This window comes from Pristiophorus japonicus, chromosome 1 (genome assembly GCF_044704955.1).
Source record: "Pristiophorus japonicus isolate sPriJap1 chromosome 1, sPriJap1.hap1, whole genome shotgun sequence".
Classification (NCBI taxonomy): Eukaryota; Metazoa; Chordata; class Chondrichthyes; family Pristiophoridae; genus Pristiophorus; species Pristiophorus japonicus.
In genome coordinates, this window is record NC_091977.1 from 47,930,096 (window position 1) to 47,953,439 (window position 23,344).

General features: G+C 45.3%; 1 protein-coding gene across 1 annotated transcript in view; it reads right to left on the bottom strand.

Annotated features, from left to right (window-relative positions):
• LOC139259473 (interleukin-6 receptor subunit beta) overlaps positions 1–23,344 on the bottom strand; it is a 113,646-nt gene that overhangs the window by 33,644 nt on the left and 56,658 nt on the right. The window contains exons 9-14 of the mRNA XM_070875329.1: positions 8,861–9,080; positions 8,589–8,762; positions 4,060–4,179; positions 3,779–3,940; positions 2,123–2,266; positions 244–340 (exon numbers count right to left, since the gene is read on the bottom strand). Coding sequence (XP_070731430.1) covers positions 244–340; positions 2,123–2,266; positions 3,779–3,940; positions 4,060–4,179; positions 8,589–8,762; positions 8,861–9,080 — 917 coding nt within the window. The remainder of the gene's footprint in view (positions 1–243; positions 341–2,122; positions 2,267–3,778; positions 3,941–4,059; positions 4,180–8,588; positions 8,763–8,860; positions 9,081–23,344) is intronic.

Below are 23,344 nucleotides of genomic sequence, written 5' to 3' on the forward strand. Positions count from 1 at the left end.
TCTAAAATGTTTTGGAATGTCCTGGGGATCTGAAAGGTGCTATACAAATGCATTTTCTTTCTTTTACCGAGGGACAGTCTTCTTCAAAAAGTATTTTGACCATTTTTTTTTAATGGCCATTCAAATCTGTGGCACAATTTCTGCCCAAACAAATCATTGCAGCGCAAAACAATGTGCAATGCCATCCCAACAAAAATGAAGGCGGCGTTCCTTTAAAAGCTGCCCTTTTATAAAGTTTCTCACCGTTTAACAAGGAACGAGCAACTCCATGTCACCAGAAACACAAAACTGATGATTGCAACGCAAACACCAACAGCAATTTTTGGCAATTCACCATCACCTGCAGCAAAAAGAAAACAATTAGAGGGCATGCTATCACTGTTCCCTCTCATTTTGTTTCTTGGGCCGCCCGGCCCCTTTCAACGGGCTGCACGGCCCATTCAAACTTCTACACATGTGCGGTTTTTCCCCTTAAAAGTTGGTGAGCCAGCTGTGCGAGACCTCTGGAGCGCTGCATGGCATTGCATGCTGCATATAATGGCTTCCAGATATTATAGAACATCAATGTGTCATTTGTTTCAGTTATCTCTGTCTAAACGCACAACATTCAGAGATGTGATGCAGATTAGGTGGAGCTCTGTCTTCACAGACAGCAACTTCTTCATACAACTTCCTTGTGCAACAACTAAATAAAGACAGTATGTTCATACGTTTTAGATTCCAATTTGTTCTTTGGCTTAACTATTAGTGGTTGGAAATAGCTAAACTAGCTTGTGAAACAAAAGTACGAGCAGCTCACTGTAATTTAATAATGACACTTGTGGTCGGGACAATAAGCACCAGTTGCTCATAGTCACCACTCCCTTTTGTGGGTTGCTGTTTGTTTCACTGCCACTTGCATTGGTAATTTTCGAAGACATTTTGTAGGATTGTTTCTGAATCACTCGTATCCCCTTTAGGGCATGTCCAGGAATGAACGAAACAGTAAAAATGAGTAAGATTCTCAAATGGATTCTTGAAGCTGTCATCCTTCTGGTGATAGACTACCTAAAACAAAAGGTACTTTAAAAATGTACCAATTTACATCATTTTAGGAATTCATCAAGGTTTGGCTTGTGTTGCTAAAATGTGTTTGCCCCTGTCAAGCTGGAGATATACAGATTCTAATAAATGAAAATAACTGGAATACAAGACCATTGAAAAACATCTAAAATCATTGACTGTTGTCCTAAACATTTGACTTGGAAGGGATTAAACATTCAAGAAAGACAGTTTACTAGAAAGACTGAAAGAGACAGTTTGTTTAAGTAAAAAAAGATTCTCTTTTACATTTTTTCTCCCTTTTTAGGTCTCCGGTGACCAGTTGAGAGGGTGGATAAGTGGGCTACTCCCAGGCTTTGCCAGTGCAGGTCTGTAAACTCGTCATTAGAAGATGCACGTGTGAATTGAGATTTCCTCCACACCCAAGTTTAAAAAAAAATATTCCGGTGAGAATTACCTAACCCTCATTCTCTGTTCCATCCACGCTCCCTCCCTTCCCATCCCAACATGTTCTGGCCTTAATCGGGGATTCACCAGTTGAGGTATTGCCTAAGTAGCCTGAACACAATCTCATAAATGAGTCAAAGTTGTGACAGGGGATGTGTTGGGACCATGCAACCTGTGCACTTGCACAGAGCACCAGCCTGTCAGGGGCCCCGTGTGGATGCAGTGGTAAGTATTATCATCGTCCAGTAAAATGTAGGGGCCCCAAACTGAACTTTTGCACAGGGCCTCCACAAGACATTCACTATACCTGGCTGGTGAACAAGAAGCTGAAGCAGAAAGGAAACACAGGAAAGCAGTGGGTCTGGAGCCTGAATCTACACAACTCAGCTAGATGTGATCTGAATAATATTGTATTCGGCGATATTACTTCCCCTCGGACCAGGATACCAATAGAAAATTGTCTCATTTGCATGATTCTACATTTGTAGGTATTGAAGAAACTGTACAGTGAAACTCTGTGAACCAATTAGATGTAATTAAAACTATTAGATGCATATTTGGGGAAATAAATTGCCATTGATTTTGCAAAGTGCTATATTCATATACCATAACAGCTTGTTTTTGTAAACTTTACCAAATTCTTTTGTGGCAAAAGTCACTGCTTCACTTCTGACTCCTTCTCCTTCCTGGGTAAAACCCGAGATCTGTATGGCATAGAGAGTTTTGGGCAAAAGCCCTGTGAGTGTGTAACGCGTTGTGGAAGAGTTCACTGAAATGGCTGCAAAGATACAAGAAGACACGGTATTAGCAAGATAAAGGCCTGAACAAGCCTGGTGGGCCACTGCACTGCCTGGAATGAGGCCGGCGGGTCTTTTACCCATCAGCTTTCCCCGCCGCTCACCCTGTCCCAAATCCTGGGGACATGTCATTATCTTAAAGGCAGCAGGTGTCCATGCCCCGGACATCTGCACCATAGAATTTGGAATTTCAGAGTGGCAGCTTACCACTCTGTTGGGGGGTGGAATGCAAGATCAGTCCGGCCAAACTGGCTAAGTTTTTACAGCAGAGTTGAACTTTCCTTTAGTTGTCAAATTTTTAAATGCAATGAATTGCTCTTAGATCAATGACCTTTGGAAAATGACATTATGGGCCCCACTTACACCTCCTGTAGTTGCCTACAGTGGAACTGATGGGATTTCCAGCAAGGTACGCCATTCTTCCAATCATGCCTCTTACGATGATGTCTGGATGGAGGAGGTGGGCAAAAGAAGCTGGTTCCACCACCAAATTCCTCCATTCACCTCTGCCCAGATTGCAGGATTTTTGTGGCAGTGAATCAGAGAAACTTTAGGGCTAAATTCTTATTTAGCAATTGAATTTTTTTTAAGTCACATAAAAAGTACAGCAGTAATTCTTGATCAACTAAATAAATACCACAGTGAAAATAAGGTAACTTGGGACAAGGGGTGCAGTTAATTCGTGCATTGACCTTTCATTTCTAGACTTGATTTAGAATCCAGCCCAAACTGATAAGATGAAAGTCTTCTTTTACTCTGTTGATTGTAAGGGTGCAAGGGGAAATCAGCTTAAGAGTGTGAGGGGAAATCAGCTTAAGGCAATCTCAACCCAATTCCTAGTAGGTATGGGCTCTTGCAGACAATTGTGCAGAATGTATCTGTAACTCACTCAGAAATCACAGGAGTGGCCAGTGTGGGACATGAGGATATCACCAGTATATTAGGGTTGCTCTTCTAAGAATGGAGTTAAGGCCCATTGTTAAGGCAGAGTATAGGGAGTTTTGCTGTGTTACTGGCCCTGGATCCTTGATGCTGACAATAGGGGGTAGAAATGTGTTGGCCCCTGGTTTTGGGTGCGAAGGCGGCAATGCAGCTGTAACTTGTGCCCGAACCACCGACCATTGTAAATGAGATTGGCAATTAGTGTCAAATTAGGGACAGTTTATGCTAATAGCTCACTATGTTTGAGACTGCCCAATCTCATTTCACACAGAGGATTTAGAGTCAGCAGTGAGAAGACGTTTTCATCCAACAACTTAGGTTGCTTTAAACCCAGGTCCCAGAACAGAACAAAGTGGCAACCCATTGGGCTGCCCAGTCCCCGAATTGCCCTCACTGTTGAAAGTTACTTGACTTTCTCCACATGCCACACACGATTCCCTGACAATTTTGGTTTTATTGTGTAGATTAAATGCATTAACACTAGGAGCTCAATATAATTAAAGATAAAATTGGATATTAAGTATCAATTGAAAATTATACTTTGATCTTACACATAAAAGCGTTTGTGACAGAAGCCTTGTTCAAATAATAGAAAATCCTGTAGCCTTGAAGAAAACCTTGGCATTCATCATCAGGTATTCGATTCCATCTTATCATTGCAGAGGTTTTCAAAATATTGGTGACCATAATATTACCGGGACCAGATCTTGGTGCTTGGATCGAGAGAGAAATTAAATATACATCTATTTAGTATTTTGGTTTCTTTTAAATAAATGAATGAAAAGTGATAACAGAAATATAAAATAATATCATAGATTTTGATCCAACATACTTCCTTCTAATGTGTAGACATCAACCATCCCAACTGTTAGCTCAGTATTGTTCACTTGTTTCCATTTTTTTGTTCTTCTGTGCAACATTATTCTGTATCGTTGCTTTGGCTCAAATGTTCCTGAATAATTGAAAATTGTTTCATGTGATGAATAGCCTGCAACTTCACAAAATTCAAAGACCAGAAATCAGATACAGCAGAGTGGTAGAATGCAGACTTGTGCGTTAATTTCCGACATGATGAGTTCCCAATCTTCGTCAGACCATCTATGGAAAGTGTAGAGTGCCGATATGACACTTACCCCGGGTGGGGAAAGGGGTTGCATGTGGAGCATTAGAAAAGTTAGGGCGCTCTTACAGGGTGTCAAAAGTTGCTGCTATTCAGTGGTGAAGGAGATTAAAATAAAAACTCTCCATTTATCTCCAAAGACACAACCCGCTACATTGAAAGCACAATATGTTAGTCAGCGTCTGAAAGAGAAAGACGGGTTAACGTAACCAAGCTCTGATAAAGGATGACCCAACCTACCTTTATTCTTTCAGATGACAATCAATCTATTGTGCATTTCCAACATGTTCTGTTTTTGTTTCAGATTTTTGATTCTTGTGTTTCTTTATTTCTCAGCACTGTTTAGTCACAGGGCTGAACTTTCAACTTTAGTTGGGGTGTAAACCGGGCAATATCGGATTGGTCATCCATTATACACAACGCCCGATCTTCCTTTGAGTGGGGTGTATAACAGATATCGCCTGATTTCTGCCCCCGCTAAAGTTGAAAGCTCCGGAGGCAGTCTTCCAAACTCCCTTTAATTAAACAAAAGCAAAATACTGCGGATGCTGGAATCTGAAATAAAAACAGAAAATGCTGGAAATCTCAACAGGTCAGGCAGCATCTGTGGAGTGAAACCGAGTTAACGCTTCGGGTCTGTGACCCTTTGTCAGAACTGGAAAAGTTCAAAGTGTAACAGATTCTTAAGGAAATGCAGGGGCACTGAAAGGGGGAGGGGAGGAAAGAACAAAAGGGAAGGTCTGTGATAGGGTGGAAGGCAGGACTGATTTAAGAGACAAAAGGGACGACGGACAAAAATGAGATGGTAATGGCACAAGTTAAGAAACAAAAGATGAGTCTAGATAGGGTGTGAATGGTGGAATCATCACCAGCTGCCATGGGAAAGAGAGAAAAAGGGGGGGGGGTGGAGTGTTTGTAAAAAAAAGGGAGGAAAGGGAAAAAAAAAGGATGGGCAGAATATATGGTCTGAAATTGTTTAACTCGATGTTGAGTCCAGAAGGCTGTAAAGTGCCTAAATGAAAGATGAGGTGTTGTTCCTCAAGCTGTTCCTTTAATTAAAGACACTTAAAGCTGAAGCATCTTTTCTTGCTATTCAATCACATGGATGAGCGAGAGCAGCCTTCGGCAGGCCAAGATTAAGGATTTGTTGGCCCTCAGCACAGGATGAAATTGTGGCTACCTACATGCAATTGAGCCATCCTTGATTCACACTTCGCAGCAAAGTAGGTCGGAGCTGCTGGCTGCTCTTGGCAGCGAGTTACTGCTTCTGGTTTTGTTGAGATTCTCAGAACATTTGGTGTGTTTAATGTAAACAAAAGAACACCAGCAAAAATCTAAGCCACGCCGATATTTCTCTGATCCTGTGAAATGGAAGCCAAGACTGCTGACAGAATCATGATGTAGGGCGCTTAAATGCTGATGGTATTGGTCAGGTCTAAATGCCAGTTTGGAACCGCTGCAATTTAGAGGGGTTAAAATTGCCATCTCCAAAGAATAGGAATAAATAATTTCCATATGCTATAACTGGCACTACTAAGACCGTCTATTTCCACCTCTGTAACATTGCCTGGCTCTGCACCTGGCTCAGCCTCATCCATGCCTTTGTTATCTCTAGACTCGACTATTACAACACACTCCTGGCTGGCTTCTCATCTTCCACCCTCCGTAAACAAGGGTCATCCAAAACTCTGCTACACATGTCCTAACTCGCACCAAGCCCTGTTTACCCATCGCCCTGTGCTCGCTGACCTACGTTGGCTCCCAGTTAAGCAACACCTTGATTTTAAAATTCTCATCCTTGTTTTCAAATCCTTCCATGAGTTCTCCCTGTCGCTGTAACTTCCTCCAGCCCGACAAACCTCCGAGGTATTATCGCTCCTCCAATTCTGGCCTCTTGTACATCCCCGATTTTAATCTCCACTTGCCTGGATGAGTGCAGCTCCAACAACACTCAGGAAGTTCGACACCATCCAGAACAAAGCAGCCAGCTTGATTAGCACCCCATCCACCACATTAAACACTCACTCCCTCCACCACCGGTGCACCGTGGCTGCAGTGTGCACCATCCACAAGATGCACTGCAGCAACTCACCAAAGCTTGGTCGGCAGCGACTCCCAAACCCGCAACCTCTACCACCTAGAAGGACAAGAGCAGCAGGTGCATGAGAACACCACCAAGTTCCCATCCAAGTTACATACCATCTTGATTGGGAATATATCGCTGTCCCTTCATCGTCGCTGGGTCAAAATCCTGGAACTCTCGCCCTAACAGCACTGTGGGAGTACCTTCACCACATGGACTGCAATGGTTCAAGAAGGTGGCTGACCACCACCTTGTCAAGGGCAGTTAGGGATGGGCAATAAATGTTGGCCTAGCTAGCAATGCCCACATCCCAGGAACGAATAATTAAAAAAAAAATCGCTTCACTATTGGCAGCCATGCCTTCATTTGCCTAGGCCCTGAGCTCTGGAATTCCCTACCCAAACCTTTCTGCTCTCTACCTATCTTTTTCCTCCTTTAAGACACTTCTTGAAATCTACCTCTTTGACCAAGCTTCTGGATATCTGCTCTAATTTCTCCTTATATGGCTTGGTGTCAAATGTTTTGTCTTATAACACTCTTATGAAGCACTTTGGGACATTTTACTATGTTAAAGGCACTATATAAATATAAGTTGTTGATGTTGTTGTTGTCATCATTCATTGGCTGTAAAGCACTTTGGGATGTCCTCAGGTCGTGGAAGGTACTATATAAATGCAAGTTCTTTCTTTGTTCCTATATAAATGCCTCCTATTTGACCAGAGTTCTTCTGCCTGAACTGTTGGTTGGGCTGAACATATACTAATTTTAGCAATTTAACAAGGCTTTCCCAGAATCAATACATTCTGTGGATTTTTGCTTCTAAATTGTTGCGCTGCATTTGCTTAGGAAACACTTTTTTCCTGGGAGAATTGACAGTCAACAGAGGAATCGATACAATGGGAACACTCGTGAACCTGATGCTGAAACATGTGTTTCCTTTAATGCAAATGGGAAAATTGTAGACTGTTCATTCATATACTTTATACAAAATAAACTAATGGATGGTTTGAAGCTCTGCTTATATTGGTAGAATGCTTCTGAGTTCATCTTCCGTAAAGAAAGAAAAATTCACATGTTGGCATATTTCAGTAGCCAGTGCACAGATCAAGGGTTCTGTTACAATCTCGCTCAGAATTCATTACCCAGTTACTTGCATATTTAAGCATTGTGAAATATGGGATGGTCATGAATTTGAATCAATTCAATTACAAGGCTGTCTGGTTGTTTCTCTATTAAGGCTGCTAAATGGATTTAGTTCAGGCAATCTTAATCTGTATTTTTAGTGTCACAAAGCCAAGCCACTAAGATACACCTGCAGTATTTTGCTTTCGCACTATTGTCGGCTGGTTGTCAGCTGTGATTCAGTGGGTAGCACACTCACCTGAGTCAGAAGGTTGTGGGTTCAAGTCTCACTCCAGGAACTTGAGCACATAAAAAAAAAATCTAGGTTGACACTCCATTGCAGTGCTGAGGGGGTGCTGCACTGTCGGACATGATGTTAAACTGAGGCCTCGTCTGCCCTCTCAGGTGGACATAAAAGATCCCACGGCACTATTTCGAAAAAGAGCAGGGGAGTTGTACCTGGAGTCCTGGCCAATATTTATCCCTTAATCAACATAACAAAAACAGATTATCTTGTCCTTATTACATTGCTGTTTGTGGGAGCTTGCTGTGTGCAAGTTAGCTGTGTTTCCCACATTACAACATGATTATACTTCAAAAAGTACTTAATTGGCTATAAAGTGCTTTGAAACATCCAGTGGTCGTGAAAGGCGCTATATAAATGCAAGTCTTTCTTTATTTCTTTCTAAGATATATTACTCAATTCTACCTGGTTACTAAATGCGCCTTTGTTGACCTGGGAGAAATGAATGTGAGAAACAATAATGTCCTGTTGGGGCAGTATAGCATGAGATTGAGTCACATGTACAAGAGCACTGCATTGCACAAAACTGACTGATACCCCTTGAACTGACTAGAGATTTGATTCATTCTGCTGCACTGTACAAAGTTCAATTTCTTAGCACTGTTATCTCTAACTTTGAGTAGCACTGACAGGAGAACAATAAAAAAAATACCTGAACCCAAGTAAATATTCCCTGGTTCCAAAATAATCTTTGCGTTAATAAAATCTCAGGAATGGAAAGAAAAAGCTCACCTTTCAGAGTGTAATTTTGAAGTCCCAGTTTTATTTTTTCTGAGCGTATAATACGTGTTTCGTTCCCAATGACAGGACCCCAATCAACAACATACAATTTTTTCTGGTTATACTTCCAGTTAATAAAAATACTGTCATTCCCATGTGGAGTTGCATTTATCGTGTTTTTTAGATCTGTACAAAGTTGAAGTGTTACATTTTAGCTGCAAAAATCATGCATGTGAAAACTTTTCAGAGTGAGATGAAGATAATTAATGCAAAGATACACTTACCCATTTGATTAAAAGGCGGGATTACTATTTCCTTTGCAGGCGAAGACCCAGCTGAATTGTAAGCTAGAACTTGGACTTTGAAAGGTGCTTGTGAAAGGATGAAGGTACACGCTCGGTTGATTGTCTTAAATGAGTACTTAATATTGTTTTGGTTTGTAAGTTGCCTTTCAATGGTGATATTGTATCCCTGCACCGTTGCATTGATGGCTGTGGCTGGATTCTGAAAGAAGACCCGCTTTATGAAAAAAGTTGGCAGGAGTTTTTTTGAACAAACTGAGCAACTTTTTGTCTTAAAAGTAACAATTAAACAAGCGTCTTCATTGGCCCCGGGAGAAAAGATTGTGGCAAACAGAAATCTCCTGTTGGGGCAATATAGACTAGTATCTAGGGGCTCAAGTTTCGACCTGAGTTGCTCCTATTTTTTTGGAGCAACTAGTTTAGAATGGAGCATCTTAGAAATTGCAATTCTCGGCATTTAGTTTGCTCCAGTTCTAGTCAGTTAGAATAGTTTCATTGTAGAACAGATTTTTTTTTCAAAAGGGGGCGTGTCCAGCCACTTACGCCTGTTTTGCAAGTTTAGGCAGCGAAAACTTACTCCAAACTAACTTAGAATGGAGTAAGTGTAGATTTTTGTACGCTCAGGAAAACCTTGCCTACACTTAGAAATCAGGCGTAGAGAACGAGAGATGGAGGGGGGGAAGAGGGGTTTACAAACATTAAACACTTCACTTTTACAAATAAAGAGCCAACATCAATAATAAATGATAAATAAATCAATAAATCAACCAATAAAATCAAAAAAAAATTAAAAAATTAAAATAAAAATAATAATAAAAAATCAATCAATAAATAAAAAATTAAGTTTCTACTCACCGACTGCAGCACCGGGAGCCCTCCAACAGCGTGCTGGGATGGGCGCCCCCCCCACCCCCCACCCACAGAGTCTCTTTCTCTCTATCTCTATCAGTGTCTCTCTTTCTCTCTTTGTCAGTGCCTCTCTCTCTCTCTGTCAGTGTCTCTCTGTGATTCTGACAGCGAGGGGGAGAGAGGAGGGGGGGAATGGAGGGAGGGGATGGAGGGAGGAGAGGGAGGCGTAGAGGAGGGGGAGAGAAGGAGAGGAGGAGGAGAGGAGGGGAAGGAGGAGGGAGGGAGAGAGGGAGGGGGAGAGAAGAGAGGGAGAGGAGGGGGGAGGGAGAGGGAGGAAGAGGAGGGGAGGGAGGGAGAGGGGGGGAGGGTGAGAGGGGGGAGGGTGAGAGGGGGAGGGAGAGAGGGGAGAGGGGGGGGAAGAGAGGGGGAGGGAGGGAGAAAGGGAGAGAGGAGGGGGAGGGAGGGAGGGTGGAGAGGAGGAGGAGGGAGGGAAAGGAGGGGGATGGGGAGAGGAGGGGGAGAGAGGGAGGAAATGGGGAGAGGGGGAAGAGGAGAGGGGGGAGAGGGAGACTTAACGGGCCGTGCCGAAGACTTCGGGCGGGGAGGCCGGGTCCCGCCGAGGACGACATGGAGGGGGAGGAGAGGAGGGGTGGGGGAGCGGGAGCTAAACGGGGGGGAGGGAGGGGGGAGGGGGAGCTAAATGGGAGGGATGGAAGGAGGCCCAAGTCCCGATCTTTGCTCTGGCAGCCCATTCGGCCAGGGCTAGGGGTGGCGTGCTTCGGGCCCCTCCCACACAGCCTCGGTGGCCTGGAGCTACTGTACATGCGCGCACACTCTAGCGCGCATGTGCAGAGGTCCCGGCACTGTTTTCAGCGCCGGGACCTGGCTCCACCCCCCACGCGTTCTGCCAGGGGCTTGGATCGACCGGAAGGAGGGGAGAATACCAAGGTAAATAATAGACGTTGTTTCTGTTTTAAAAAGTCGGTGCACCACACGAAGATGCGCCGTTCTAACCCTGGGGGCAAACTTGGGCCCATAGTCTATATGCAAGGCTCAGGGCCTAACATCTAGACAACAAACATAGTTTGCACTGTGTCATTTTGAACTTCACCTCAGTTTCTCTTTTGTTATATTCTTATTCACGTGTAAAATATTAATTTCAATCATCACCAATGTAGGAAAGTGTATTTTGAACTAACGATCACAAAATAGGTCTTTACTACATATAACTGGAGTGCATTTCAGTACTTATTTTTGAAGTCTTTTGGGGAGAAATTTGCTTTGTTTGCGCTCCCATTAGCATCTTGGGGGGGGGGGGGGTTGGGGCGGCACTAACAGGGCGCAAACGATTTCTCATCCTGGGGGCATGCTCCCACCAGTAGCACCCCATGCCGGCGATGTGTGCAGCGACCCGTTTTTGCCCTGCAGCAGAAATTGGGCAGCGCCGCATGAGGCCGCTGTGGGCGATGCCAGCCTCATGGGTCGTGAACTGGGCCGCACTCCATGTGTGGGGCAGAAAGTAAAGGGGAGGTGTGCGCCGCCTTTTTTTTCCCCAGCCGACTTCCCGGTGCAGCCTTTCGTAGTCCATTTCACGGGGTCCGTGAAGCGATGGTACAGCCTGGCACTCCGCTTTTGTGCCGGGCTGCAACACCGGCACACCGCATCCCCCGTGGCATTGTGCTGGCCCCTGTTATACCTGTTCTATGTTCAGTACAACTCACAAACACACACAAGTCTTAAGATGGCAGAACACTCCGGAATTCTAGTTAGGTGACCTGTTCCCTCTTTATTTGTACACAGCACTGGCTGCAGTGCCACAGTAGTCCACAGGTGGAGCTATATATATTACACTTCTCCCTCCTTAATGAAGAAGTAATTATAACAAAATAATCATCATACATAACTTGCATGGTTATACATAACAAAAGATATGGACTTATTTTGCCATATTTACAAATCAAGCTTAACTACTTGTTTTCTGTTTCAAAGAGGATACCTTCACTCTCGAACAGAACCTTCCAAACATGGTGTCAAATTTAAACTCATTCGAGGCCGATCCTCCAAGGGATGCCCTAGATTTCCATTTGAACACTCTCTAACTTCAAACTGTTGGTCTGTCTGAATCAGACTCAGACTTAAATTCTGAATTTCTCTTGGATTTGTTTCCAGTACATTGGATGTAGGATATGCTACTGGTACTTTACTTGTATCAAAACTATCTGATGAGTCAGAAATAATTGAATCATTCCCACCTTCAATTACTTTCACATCTGTAGGCAAAATATGATCAATGTGAACAAACCTAACCTGTCCATGATCAAACATCTTGACCAAATATGTGCGAGGACCACATATTTTCACCACTTTAGCCATTTATGGTGATAGTTTTTCACTCTTACCTTCTGATTTAATTTCATACTTCTCTCTTTTACTCTACCTCTATTATGATTCTCTTTCTGTCTTAATTGTTTCTCTTCTACGGACTGTGCTAAATTTGGTTTTAACAACGAGAATCTGGTTCGTGGCTGTCGTTTGAGAAATAACTTTGCTGGTGTTGCACCAGTAGTTGTATGAGTATTACGCTACGTAATTAGAAAATTAGCCAATTTGTGGTCCAATGACAACTGTCATTTCTTTGGATTTGGATCCAACATCTATTTGATGAGCAATGTTTTATAATTTGTACTGTGCGCTCTGGTGTACCATTAGAAGCAGGGTGGTATGGTGCAACCTTGGTATGTTTCACACTATTTTTGCTTGTGAACGATGCAAATTCTTGTGAATGAAATTGTGGTCCATTATCAGAAACAATTTCTTCTGGGAGGCCAAATGAAGAAAATAATCTTTGTAAAATGTCTAATGTTTTACTTATTGTTATTTTCCACATTGGAAACACCTCGACCGACTTTGATTGCCTATCAATCACAATGAACAATTGTTGTCCTTCTAGCTCAGCAAAATCGATATGTAGCCTTTGCCAAACCCTGGGAGGCCATTTCCATGGCTGTAATGGTACTGGTGGTGGTTTCTTGCTTACCGATTGACATGTTGTACACTGACTGATGATGTACTCTATATCTTTATCTAGACTTGGCCACCATAAGTAACTGCGTGCAAAACTCTTGGTCAAGCACATTCCCAGGTGCTGGTCATGGAGGTCTCCTAACAATTTGAACCTGAATTTATTTGGTATAACCACTCCTGTACCCCACATGATACAATCATTATCAACTGATAATTCATTCCTACGAATGAAGAATGGATGAATATCTTTGTCTGTTACCTAGTTTGGCCAGCCATTTGCAATATACTTATACACCTTTGACATAACTGGGTCACGTTTGGTTGCTCTACCAATCTCTTCAGCTGTGACTGGCAGTTCATCAATGTATGAAAAATAGAACACTTCTTCCCTATCGGGTGTAACTTGTGATGGGGCAGGCAATCTAGACATAGCATCAGCATTACTGTGATCAGCTGATTGTCTGTATTCAATATCATATGTATATGCTGACAAAATTAAAGCCCATCTCTGCATTTGGGCAACAGCTAATGTTGGAACTGGGGACTTTGGATGGAGGATAGCTGTCAGGTACTTATGGTCCATAATGATGGTAAACTTACGACCATACAAGTATTTGTAGAACTTCTTGACCCCAAACATTAATGCCAAAGCTTCCCTTTCGATTTGTACATAATTACACTCACTGGCACTGAGAGGGCATGAAGCAAAAGCAATTGGTCTCTCCTCACCACTATGTAGTACATGAGAGATCACTGCCCCAACTCCATATGGAGAGGCATCACATGCTAGTTTGATCTCCTTAGATACGTCATAGTGAACTAACATGGTGCTCTCTACCAATTTGCTTTTACACTCCTTGAATGCAGTGTCGCATTCTTCTGACCACTTCCAATGGATCTGTTTTTTCAATAGTGGATGTAATATTGTAGCCAAATTTGGTAGAAATTTCCCATAATAGTTCAAAATACCCAAAAATGATCGAAGTTCAGTGACATTCTTGGGAGTGGGTGCATTTCTGATTGCATCCAGCTTTCCCTTGGTTGGATGTAAACCATCTTTGTCTACTCTGTACCCTACATGGAGTTTTGAAATAACTCATACTTGTGAGCAGACACTCGTACTCTGTGCTTCTCTAGCCGTTTGAGGACTTCATTCAATAAGTTATTATGAATTGCCTATTTGATGCCGAAATTAGTATGTCATCTAAATAACATACTACCCCTTCAATACCTTGCAAAATCTGGTTCATCACCCCTTGGAATATGGCAGCAGCAGAAGACACTCCAAATGGTAGCCTATTAAATTGATATAGGCCTAGATGAGTATTTATAGTCAAGCATGACTTGGACTCCTCATCTAGTTCAAGCTAGATGAGGAGTCATTCGTAAGATCCAACTTTGAGAAGATCTGACCACCTGTCAGTGTTGTGAACAAATCTTTTACATTTGGCAATGTATTGGGGAGATTACCCTCTAGAAACTGGTTTACGGTTACCTTATAATCACCACACAATCTTACAATGGGTGTAGCCCAATTACATAGATCTATCTTAGAAATAATCTTCTCAGTCTCTAGTCTTTTGAGTTCTTTCTCAATTTTCTCCTTGAGTGCATATGGTATGGAATGTGGCTTGCAGTAAGCCGATCTAGCGTCCTTCTGTACCCTGACACTCGCCTTGAAGCCTTGGATCGGACTGCCTATTTCGCAGAACACCTTCGGATAATTCTTGATGACATCATCCTTTGATGCAAATCTCGTTTCAACACGAAAAATCTCATTCCAATCCAACTTCAGTGATCCCAACCAATTTCTTCCGAGTAAGGTAGGCTTGTCTCCTGCCACTACTAATAGAGGCAAGCTCTGAAATTGATCCTTGTACATCACCGGTACGGTGATACGACCTACCACAGGAATGTTCTCTTCTGAGTAGCCTCGCAACTCTATCTTGGATTTCTCCAGTGGGAATCACGCAATTTGTCAAAGTATAGCGACTCCAGTACTACACTCACCGATGCACCAATGTCAATTTCCATGGCTATCTTGGTTCCTGCAATATCTATGTGGATGATGATACTTTTCGAATCGCTGTTAGTTAACCTCATGCTCCTGATGATGTGTAGCTCTAAAACCTCCTAGTCCTGTTGTTTTTCTTCCATGCTATGTTGTCTCTGGGGCTTTCTACTTATAGCTTTGAAAGCTGGTTTACCCTTCAGTCGGCATGCCTTCGCAAGATGCCCAGTTTTCCTGCAGATGAAACACTCTGCCTTCACATATGGACAACTTTGAGCAATGTGTTGTCCCAGGCACCGATAGCAGGACTTCAATGCTCTGTTACCATTGCCAGTTTCTGAGACCCTGGGGCCAACTGCCTTGTCTAAGGATACGAGGTAAGCCATTTAGGACCGAGAGATGAGGAGAGGCTTCTTCACTCGGAGAGTTGTTAACCTGTAGAATTCTCTGCAGCTGAGAGTAGTTGATGCCAGTTTGTTGGATGTATTCAAAAGAGAGTTGGATATGGCCCTTGCGTCTGAAGGGATCAGGGGGTATGGAGAGAGAGCAGGAGAAGGGTACTGAGGTGAATGATCAGCCATGATCTTATTGAAAGGTGGTGCAGGTTCGAAGGGCCAAATGGCCTACTCCTACACCTATTTTCTATGTTTCTATGTTTTTATGTTTTACTTTTAACCTGCAGGCGATTCACCTCAGTTGTCTGATGACTGGAAATTGTATGAAATTCTCGGGAATATTGGTCGGCCATGTTCATTGACATAGTATTCTGACAAGCTAAATCAAAAGTCAAGTTAGGAATTGTTAATAACTTTCTTCTGATTGCATCATTTTTCATCCCACAAACAAAGCGGTCACGCAATGCTCGGTCCTGAAAGTTTCCGAAATTACAATGAATAGATAGCTTTTTTAATGCTGCATTGTACTCACTGATACTTTCATCGGTTAACTGATCTCGTATTCCGAAACGATAACTTTCAGCAATTTCCAGGGGCTCAGGACTGTAGCGCTGTCTGCTTAAGACTAGTGTCCTTCGGCTTGACAGGCACATGCAAATTTTTCAGGGTGTCATACACCTCGGGCCCTGCTTCAGTTAAGAAAATCACCCGATGTCTTTCCAACACCACCCGGTTATGGTGTTCATCATTGGGGACTTCGACTATTTTATTTGCAGTGAAAAACATTTCTAGTAGCTCCACATATGCTCCGAAACTTTCATGGTCGCGTTGAAACTCCCCCAAAAGTCCTATTATTTCCATAGGCGCAGCCATCTGGACTCTGGCAGTTCAGACAAGTGTACTTGTAATTTACCTTGGATTTGTAGCTGTTAATCAAAACAGAGAAGCTCTCAAAGTCTCTCTGTCAGTTGGCTGAATCCTCCACCAACAAAAATTGCAGCTCTTTTTTTCCGATTATCTCATCCTCATTGCCATTGTTATATCTTCAGTACAACTCACAAACACACACAAGCCTTAAGATGGCAGAACACTCTGGAACTCTAGTTAAGTGACCTGTTCCCCCTTTATTTGTACACAGCACTGGCTGCAGTGTCAAAGTAGTCCACAGGTCGAGCTATATATATTATAGCCTCTCACCCCACTGCAGAGCTCGCAGCGTGCTCATCCCTTTAACGGAAGGGGAGGATCCTGTGTTCCAGCTAGCACTATGCGGAGAGGCCACGTAGCGCTGGAAAATTTGCACGCTTACCGCCCCGATCCTGCCCCTGAGAGGAAGTGGAGCGCCCGACATTGCACTCCACATCCTCTCGGGGGCAGTATCCCCAATTATGCGGCCGGGTCTCCGCCTTGCCTCGGTTACCGGGATGATACCGAATTTCACCCCCTTTGTTTTTACACTGTCCCAACTCAATATTGATCGAGCTTCCAAAGCTGGGTGTTTTCTTTTTGCTATACATTCTCACACTTAGAATTGCTTCGTGATTAGTCCTGTCTAATAACTCATTCACATGTGAAACTAGATGTTTGAACCTGAAGTATGGTGAAACATCTTCTCACTGCACTGATTGGTAGGCTCTTCCCCTGATGGATTCCAAATCTCAGCCATGTGATCAGAGTAAGTACCACTTGTCCAAAGAAAAGGAAAACTGGAGGGTGATTTAACCCGTGCTATTCTAACACACCTCCTGTTGCTAGTCAAATTGTAGATTGATCGAGGCCTGGAAGTAGATCACCTTCCACAGTCACTGCCAGCAAATGGTGGACAATATAAGAAGACTTAGAAAAAGGTAGAGAAAATAAAATATATCAAAAGGAGGAACAGCTTGATTAATAATGTACTTGTGATGGTATTCTTGTGATGATACTCTAAGGATGAAATCAAAAGAAAGACCGAGACAATGTAACTAATTGAGTGCAGTTGGTGAACGGAGTATTTATGCAGAGCACATTTCTCACAAGATTGAGCAGGTGGGCTACAATCTATGATAGGTTAGAGCGTATTATCATCATAGGCAGTCCCTTGAAATCGAGGAAGACTTGCTTCCACTCCAAAAGTGAGTTTTTAGGTGACTGAACAGTTCAATATGGGAATTACAGTCTCTGTCACAGGTGGGACAGACAGTCGTTGAAGGAAAGGGTGGGTGGGGAATCTGGTTTGCCGCACACTCCTTCCGTTGCCTGCGTTTGTTTTCTGCATGCTCTCGGCGATGAGACTCAAGGTGCTCAGCGCCCTCCCGGATGCACTTCCTCCACTTAGGGCGGTCTTTGGCCAGGGATCCCCAGGTGTCGGTGGGGATGTTGCACTTTATCAAGGAGGCTTTGCGGGTGTCCTTGAAATGTTTCCTCTGCCCACCTGGGGCTCGCTTGTCATGTAGGAATTCTGAGTAGAGCGCTTGCTTTGGGAGTTTTGTGTCGAGCATGCGAACAATGTGACACGCCAAGCGGAGCTGGTCGAGTGTGGTCAGTGCTTCGATGCTGGGGATGTTGGCCTGATCGAGAACACTGACGTTGGTGCGTCTATCCTACCTTGGGATTTGCAGGATCTTGCAGAGAGATCGTTGGTGGTATTTCTCCTGCGATTTGAGGTGTCTACTGTATATTGTTCACATCTCTGAGCCATACAGGAGGGTGGGTATCACTACAGCCCTGTAAACCATAAGCTTGGTGCCAGATTTGAGGTCCTGATCTTCAAACACTCTCTTCCTCAGGTGACCAAATGTTGTGCTGGCGCACTGGAGGCGGTGTTGAACCTTGTCGCCGAAGTCTGTCCTTGCTGATAATAGGCTCCCGAGGTATGGAAAGCGGTCAACGTTGTCCAAGGCCGCGCCATAGATCTTGATGACTGGAGGCAGTGCTGTGTGGCGGGGTCAGGTTCGTGGATGACTTTTGTCTTACGGATGTTTAATGTAAGGCCCATGCTTTCGTACACCTCAGTGAAGATGTTGACGATGGCTTGGAGTTCAGCTTCTGAATGTGCGCAGACGCAAGCGTCGTCCGCATACTGTAATTCGACGACAGAGGATGGGACGGTCTTGGATCGGGCCTGGAGGCAACGAAGGTTGAACAGGTTTCCACTGGTTCTATCGTTTAGTTCCACTCCAGCGGGGAGCTTGTTGAGTGTAAGCTGGAGCATTGCAGCGAGGAAGATTGAGAAGAACGTTGGTGTGATGACATAGCTCTGTTTGACCCCGGTCCGGAAGTGGATTGGGTCTGTGGTGGATCCGTTGGTCAGGATCATGGCCTGCATGTCGTCATGGAGCAGGCTGAGGATGGCGACAAACTTTTAAAGGGACAAGTATGATGGGGTGAAAATGGCTTTTTTCATTCCACATTTTATTTTATATCTTATGTCTGTTTAATTTGCTATTTTAAGCCATCATCCTGGCAGCTAAAATATGTTCACCCAATGTCTTCATTAGTTCTGATGATCCTGTAGAATATGCTAGCTATCACAGACACTTGATGGCATGACGCATCTCATGTCTCCTTGCCCTGTTTTTCAGTTGAGTTCTATACACATCTGCTCTGGTTTTGTTGTCTGAACCATGTCTCCAGGGTATTAAATAAGGCCATATAATCTTGTTGTCTAATAAAACCTACTTCTCCCAAGAGACTATAGCAGGCAACAGGCTGTAGAGTCATTGCCACATTGCAGACTTCACAGAGATTGCAGCTAGTTACTATTTTGATTTATAAGGGGAAATTTTCTGACTGCACACCTGGATAGGAGCCTCGCCTGCCACGAGCTCATATGGGGACTCCGGGCACATGCAATGTGTGATTTTCTGAACATGTAAACAACTGCCACTTAGCTTGTTTATTGTCTGAGAATTTGACCAATTGAGTCATTTATGTAGATCAGAATTAGTGGAGGGGGTCCAGAATTGATTCCTGAAACACCGCACTCTATACAAGACCTGGTACAAATAGATGACACAAGCTCTACCTATCTGTACCTGAGTTTCAGATTTGTGGGCCTTCAACTTGCACAGGACCACAAGCTGAGCTTCCGACCACATATCTGCTCCATCACTAAGACAACCTCCTGCCACCTCTGCAGCATCGCAGTCTCTGCCCCTGCCTCAGCTCATCTGCTGTTGAAACCCACATCCATACCTTTGTTACCTCAAGTCTTGACTATTCCAATGCTCTCCTGGCTGGCTGCACCTTGCACCCTCCGTAAACTTGAGCTCATCCAAAGGTCTGCTACCCATATCCTAACTTGCGCAAAGTCCCGTTCACCCATCAAACCGTTTCTTACTGACCTACATCGGCTCCGAGTCCGGCAATGATTCAATTTTAATATGCTCATCCTCATTTTCAATTACCTCCTGGCCTTGCCCCTCCCTATCTCTGCAATCTCCTCCAGCCCTACAACCCTCCGAGATCTCTGAGCTCCTCTAATTCTGGTCTCTTGAGTATCCCTGATTATAATCTCTCCACCATTGGTGGCCGTGCCTTCTCTGGAATTACCCTCCCTGAGCCTCCCTGTTTCTCTACCTTTCTAGAAACATAGAAACATAGAAAATAGGTGCAGGAGTAGGCCATTCGGCCCTTCTAGCCTGCACCACCATTCAATAAGATCATGACTGATCATTCCCTCAGTACCCATTCCTGCTTTCTCTCCATACCCCTTGATCCCTTTAGCCGTAAGGGCCATATCTAACTCCCTCTTGAATATATCCAATGAACTGGCATCAATGACTCTCTGTGGTAGGGAATTCCACAGGTTAACAACTCTCTTTCTCCTCATCTCAGTCCTAAATGGCTTACCCCTTATCCTTAGACTGTGTCCCCTGGTTCTGGACTTCCCCAACATCGGGAACATTCTTCCTGCATCTAACCTATCCAGTCCCGTCAGAATTTTATATGAGATCCCCTCTCATCCTTCTAAACTCCAGTGAATACAGGCCCAGTCGATCCAGCCTCTCCTCATATGTCAGTCCTGCCATCCCAGGAATCAGTCTGGTGAACCTTTGCTGCACTAATTTGTTATTTGTGTCACTTAGTATTACTACGTTGAGATGCAAGTTACCTCTCGTGGCATTCTTAACATATGAATCAGAAAGCAGTCTGGCATTACATTTACTAGCTCAGATTCTAGACTGAGCATTCCTAATTTATATTAATATAGGATCACAGGAATTGCTGGATGAAAAAAGACCAAGATCAATCAAATTCACCATCTACCACCACCCCACCCCCTGCCCCACCCCCCCTGGCAGTTGCATGATACAACAATAATGTTGTTGACTTATCGTAGCAATCAATCTCTACCACTTAGTCTACAGCAGACCCAGACATGAGGCGAGGCATACCCCCAGTGATTGAAAACTTTGGGAACCAGAGGCCCAAAGACACATGTTCCTCCCAAACAAGCCGCTGTTACCAGATGTCATGTCTCAAATAACTCATAGACGGTATTGCAAAATATTATTTTCTGAAAGAAATCAAATTAATTTGCTTTTGAATGGATCAATACTATCTGCTTCCTCTGTTTCCCTAGAAGCCTGTTCCATAGATTGATCGCTTGCTCACTGAAATATTGTTTTGCAAATATTGGTTTACAAATATTAAACACTTCACTTTTACAAATAAAGAGCCATTATCAATAATAAATGATAAATAAATCAATAAATAAACCAATAAATCGAAATAAATGAAAAAAAAAATCAAAAAAAATCACAATAAATAAAAAATTATTTCTACTCACCTACTGCAGCACCAGGGAGAAGAGTGGGGAAGAAGATGAAGGGGGAAGAGAAGAAGATGGGGGGAGGAAGAGAGGAAGATGGAGGGGGAAGAGAAGAAGATGGGGGGAGGAAGAGAAGAAGATGGAGGGGGAAGAGAAGAAGATGGGGGGAGGAAGAGAAGAAGATGGGGGGAGGAAGAGAAGAAGAAGATGGGGGGAGGAAAGAGGAAGATGGAGGGGGAAGAGAAGAAGATGGGGGGAGGAAGAGAAGAAGATGGGGGGAGGAAGAGAAGAAGATGGAGGGGGAAGAGAAGAAGATGGAGGGGGAAGAGAAGAAGATGGAGGGGGAAGAGAAGAAGATGGGGGGAGGAAGAGAAGAAGATGGGGGGAGGAAGAGAAGAAGAAGATGGAGGGGGAAGAGAAGAAGATGGAGGGGGAAGAGAAGAAGATGGGGGGAGGAAGAGAAGAAGATGGAGGGGGAAGAGAAGAAGATGGGGGGAGGAAGAGAAGAAGATGGAGGGGGAAGAGAAGAAGATGGGGGGAGGAAGAGAAGAAGATGGAGGGGGGGGGAAGAGAGAAGATGGGGGGGGGGGAAGAGAGAAGACGATGAAGAAGCCACGCATGCAGCCGATACCGGGCTGCTGCCGCCGCCAACTCTTCGAGCAGAGCCTGCCCAAGCGAGAGGCCGGGCGGACAGGCCCCATCGCCGAGGTAAGATGCACAGGCCACTCGGCCGGGGATAGGGGCGACATCCCTTCGGCCTGAGATAGGGTCGTCGCCCCGGCGACAGGACGGCGGCAGCCACTGCGCACGCCGGCAGCTGCCGGCACTGTTTTCGGCACAGGGCTGTAGCTCCGCCCCCAGCAGCTCCTGCTGCGCCGCGCCGAGGTGGAATTGGGCCGACTGAGAATCGCAAGGTACGTATTCGGAGCAATTTTTGTTCTATAAATTAGGCTGGCCTCTCCGATGAGCGCCGTTCTAGCGGGCGGCCAAAACTTGACCCCTTTGTTACTGGGTTCCGCTTTTCCTTGGCCTCGAATGGCCAATTCTTGAAAGAAATCGTTTTGCCCCCAAGGAATTTAAATCGAAAAAATGGGAGGTGCTTCAAGGACAGTCAGCAGCCCATCTCTAGCCTGGTGCCTAACTTTTCAGCCCTCAATCCCAGTGATGCTTCCAGCACATTGGGCCCAAGTTTCGAGCCGCGCCTAGAACGGCGCAGTCCCGACCTGGACGCCCGTTTTTCGCGCAACAAAGTGCGCCTAAAAAAAACTTCCAGATTCTCCAGCTCCCTGCAGGTCGTTTGCAGCTCGGCGCAGCGCAGCAGGAGCTGTAGCAGGCGGAGCCAGGTCCCTGCGCTGAAAACAGTGCCGGGACCTCTGCACATGCGCGCTACAGTGGGCGCGCATGTGCAGTAGCTCCAGGCGCCCGAAACTGTGTGGGAGGGGCCCGAAGCACACAGCCCCTAGCCCTGGCCGAATGGCCTCACTGGGGCTGCGTGAATAAGGCTCCTCCCAGGCCCAGCTCCTGCTTCCTCCCGACCCGACTCGACTCCCGCTTCCCGCCTCTGGACCGGACCCGACCCCGACACCGACCCGACTCCCGCTTCTCCCGCCCCCCGCCTCCGGACCGGACCCGACACCTACCCGACTCCTGCTCCCCCCCCCCACCCCCCGCCTCCGGACCGGACCCGACACCGACCCGACTCCCGCTTCCCCCCCACGCCTCCCCGCCCCCGAACCGGACCCGACCCGACCCGACCCCCCGGACTGGACCCGACCCGACTCCCGCTTCCCCCCCTCCCCCACCCCCCACCTCCGGACTGGACCCGACACCGACACCGACCCGACTCCCGCTTTCCCCCGCCAGCCCCCGGACTGGATCCAACCTGACCTCCCTCTCCCTCCCTCCCCCCGACCTGAACCGAACCGACCTCCCTCCCACCAACCCCCCGACCCGCGCTCCTCCGACCTGACCCAATGCCACCTACCTGTAAATCTGGTGCTGGGGACAGGCCCTGCCCGAAGTCTCGGGCCTGGCCGGGCCCGGCCCGTTCAGCCTCCCTCCCCCTTCTCCTATCCCCCCCCTCATCTCCTTTCCCCCCCACCACATCTCCTTTCCCCTCCCCTTCTCCTCCCCCCTCCCCTTCTCCTCCTCCCCCCTCCCCCTTCTCCCTCCCTCCCCCTTCTCCCCCCCTCCCCCCCTCCCCCTTCTCCCCCCCTCCCCCTTCTCCCCCTTCTCTCCCCTCCCCCTTCTCCCCCTTCTGTACACAAAATTCCAACTGTGGTCTAAATAAGGTCTTGTAAGGTTCAACAATATCTCCTTACTTTTGTATTATATGCCTCAGAATACATAACCACCAATGCCATTTGTTTATTTTAATAATCTAATGTAATTGCACTGCCACCTTGACCAACCAGTGGACCAGCTAACCAAGG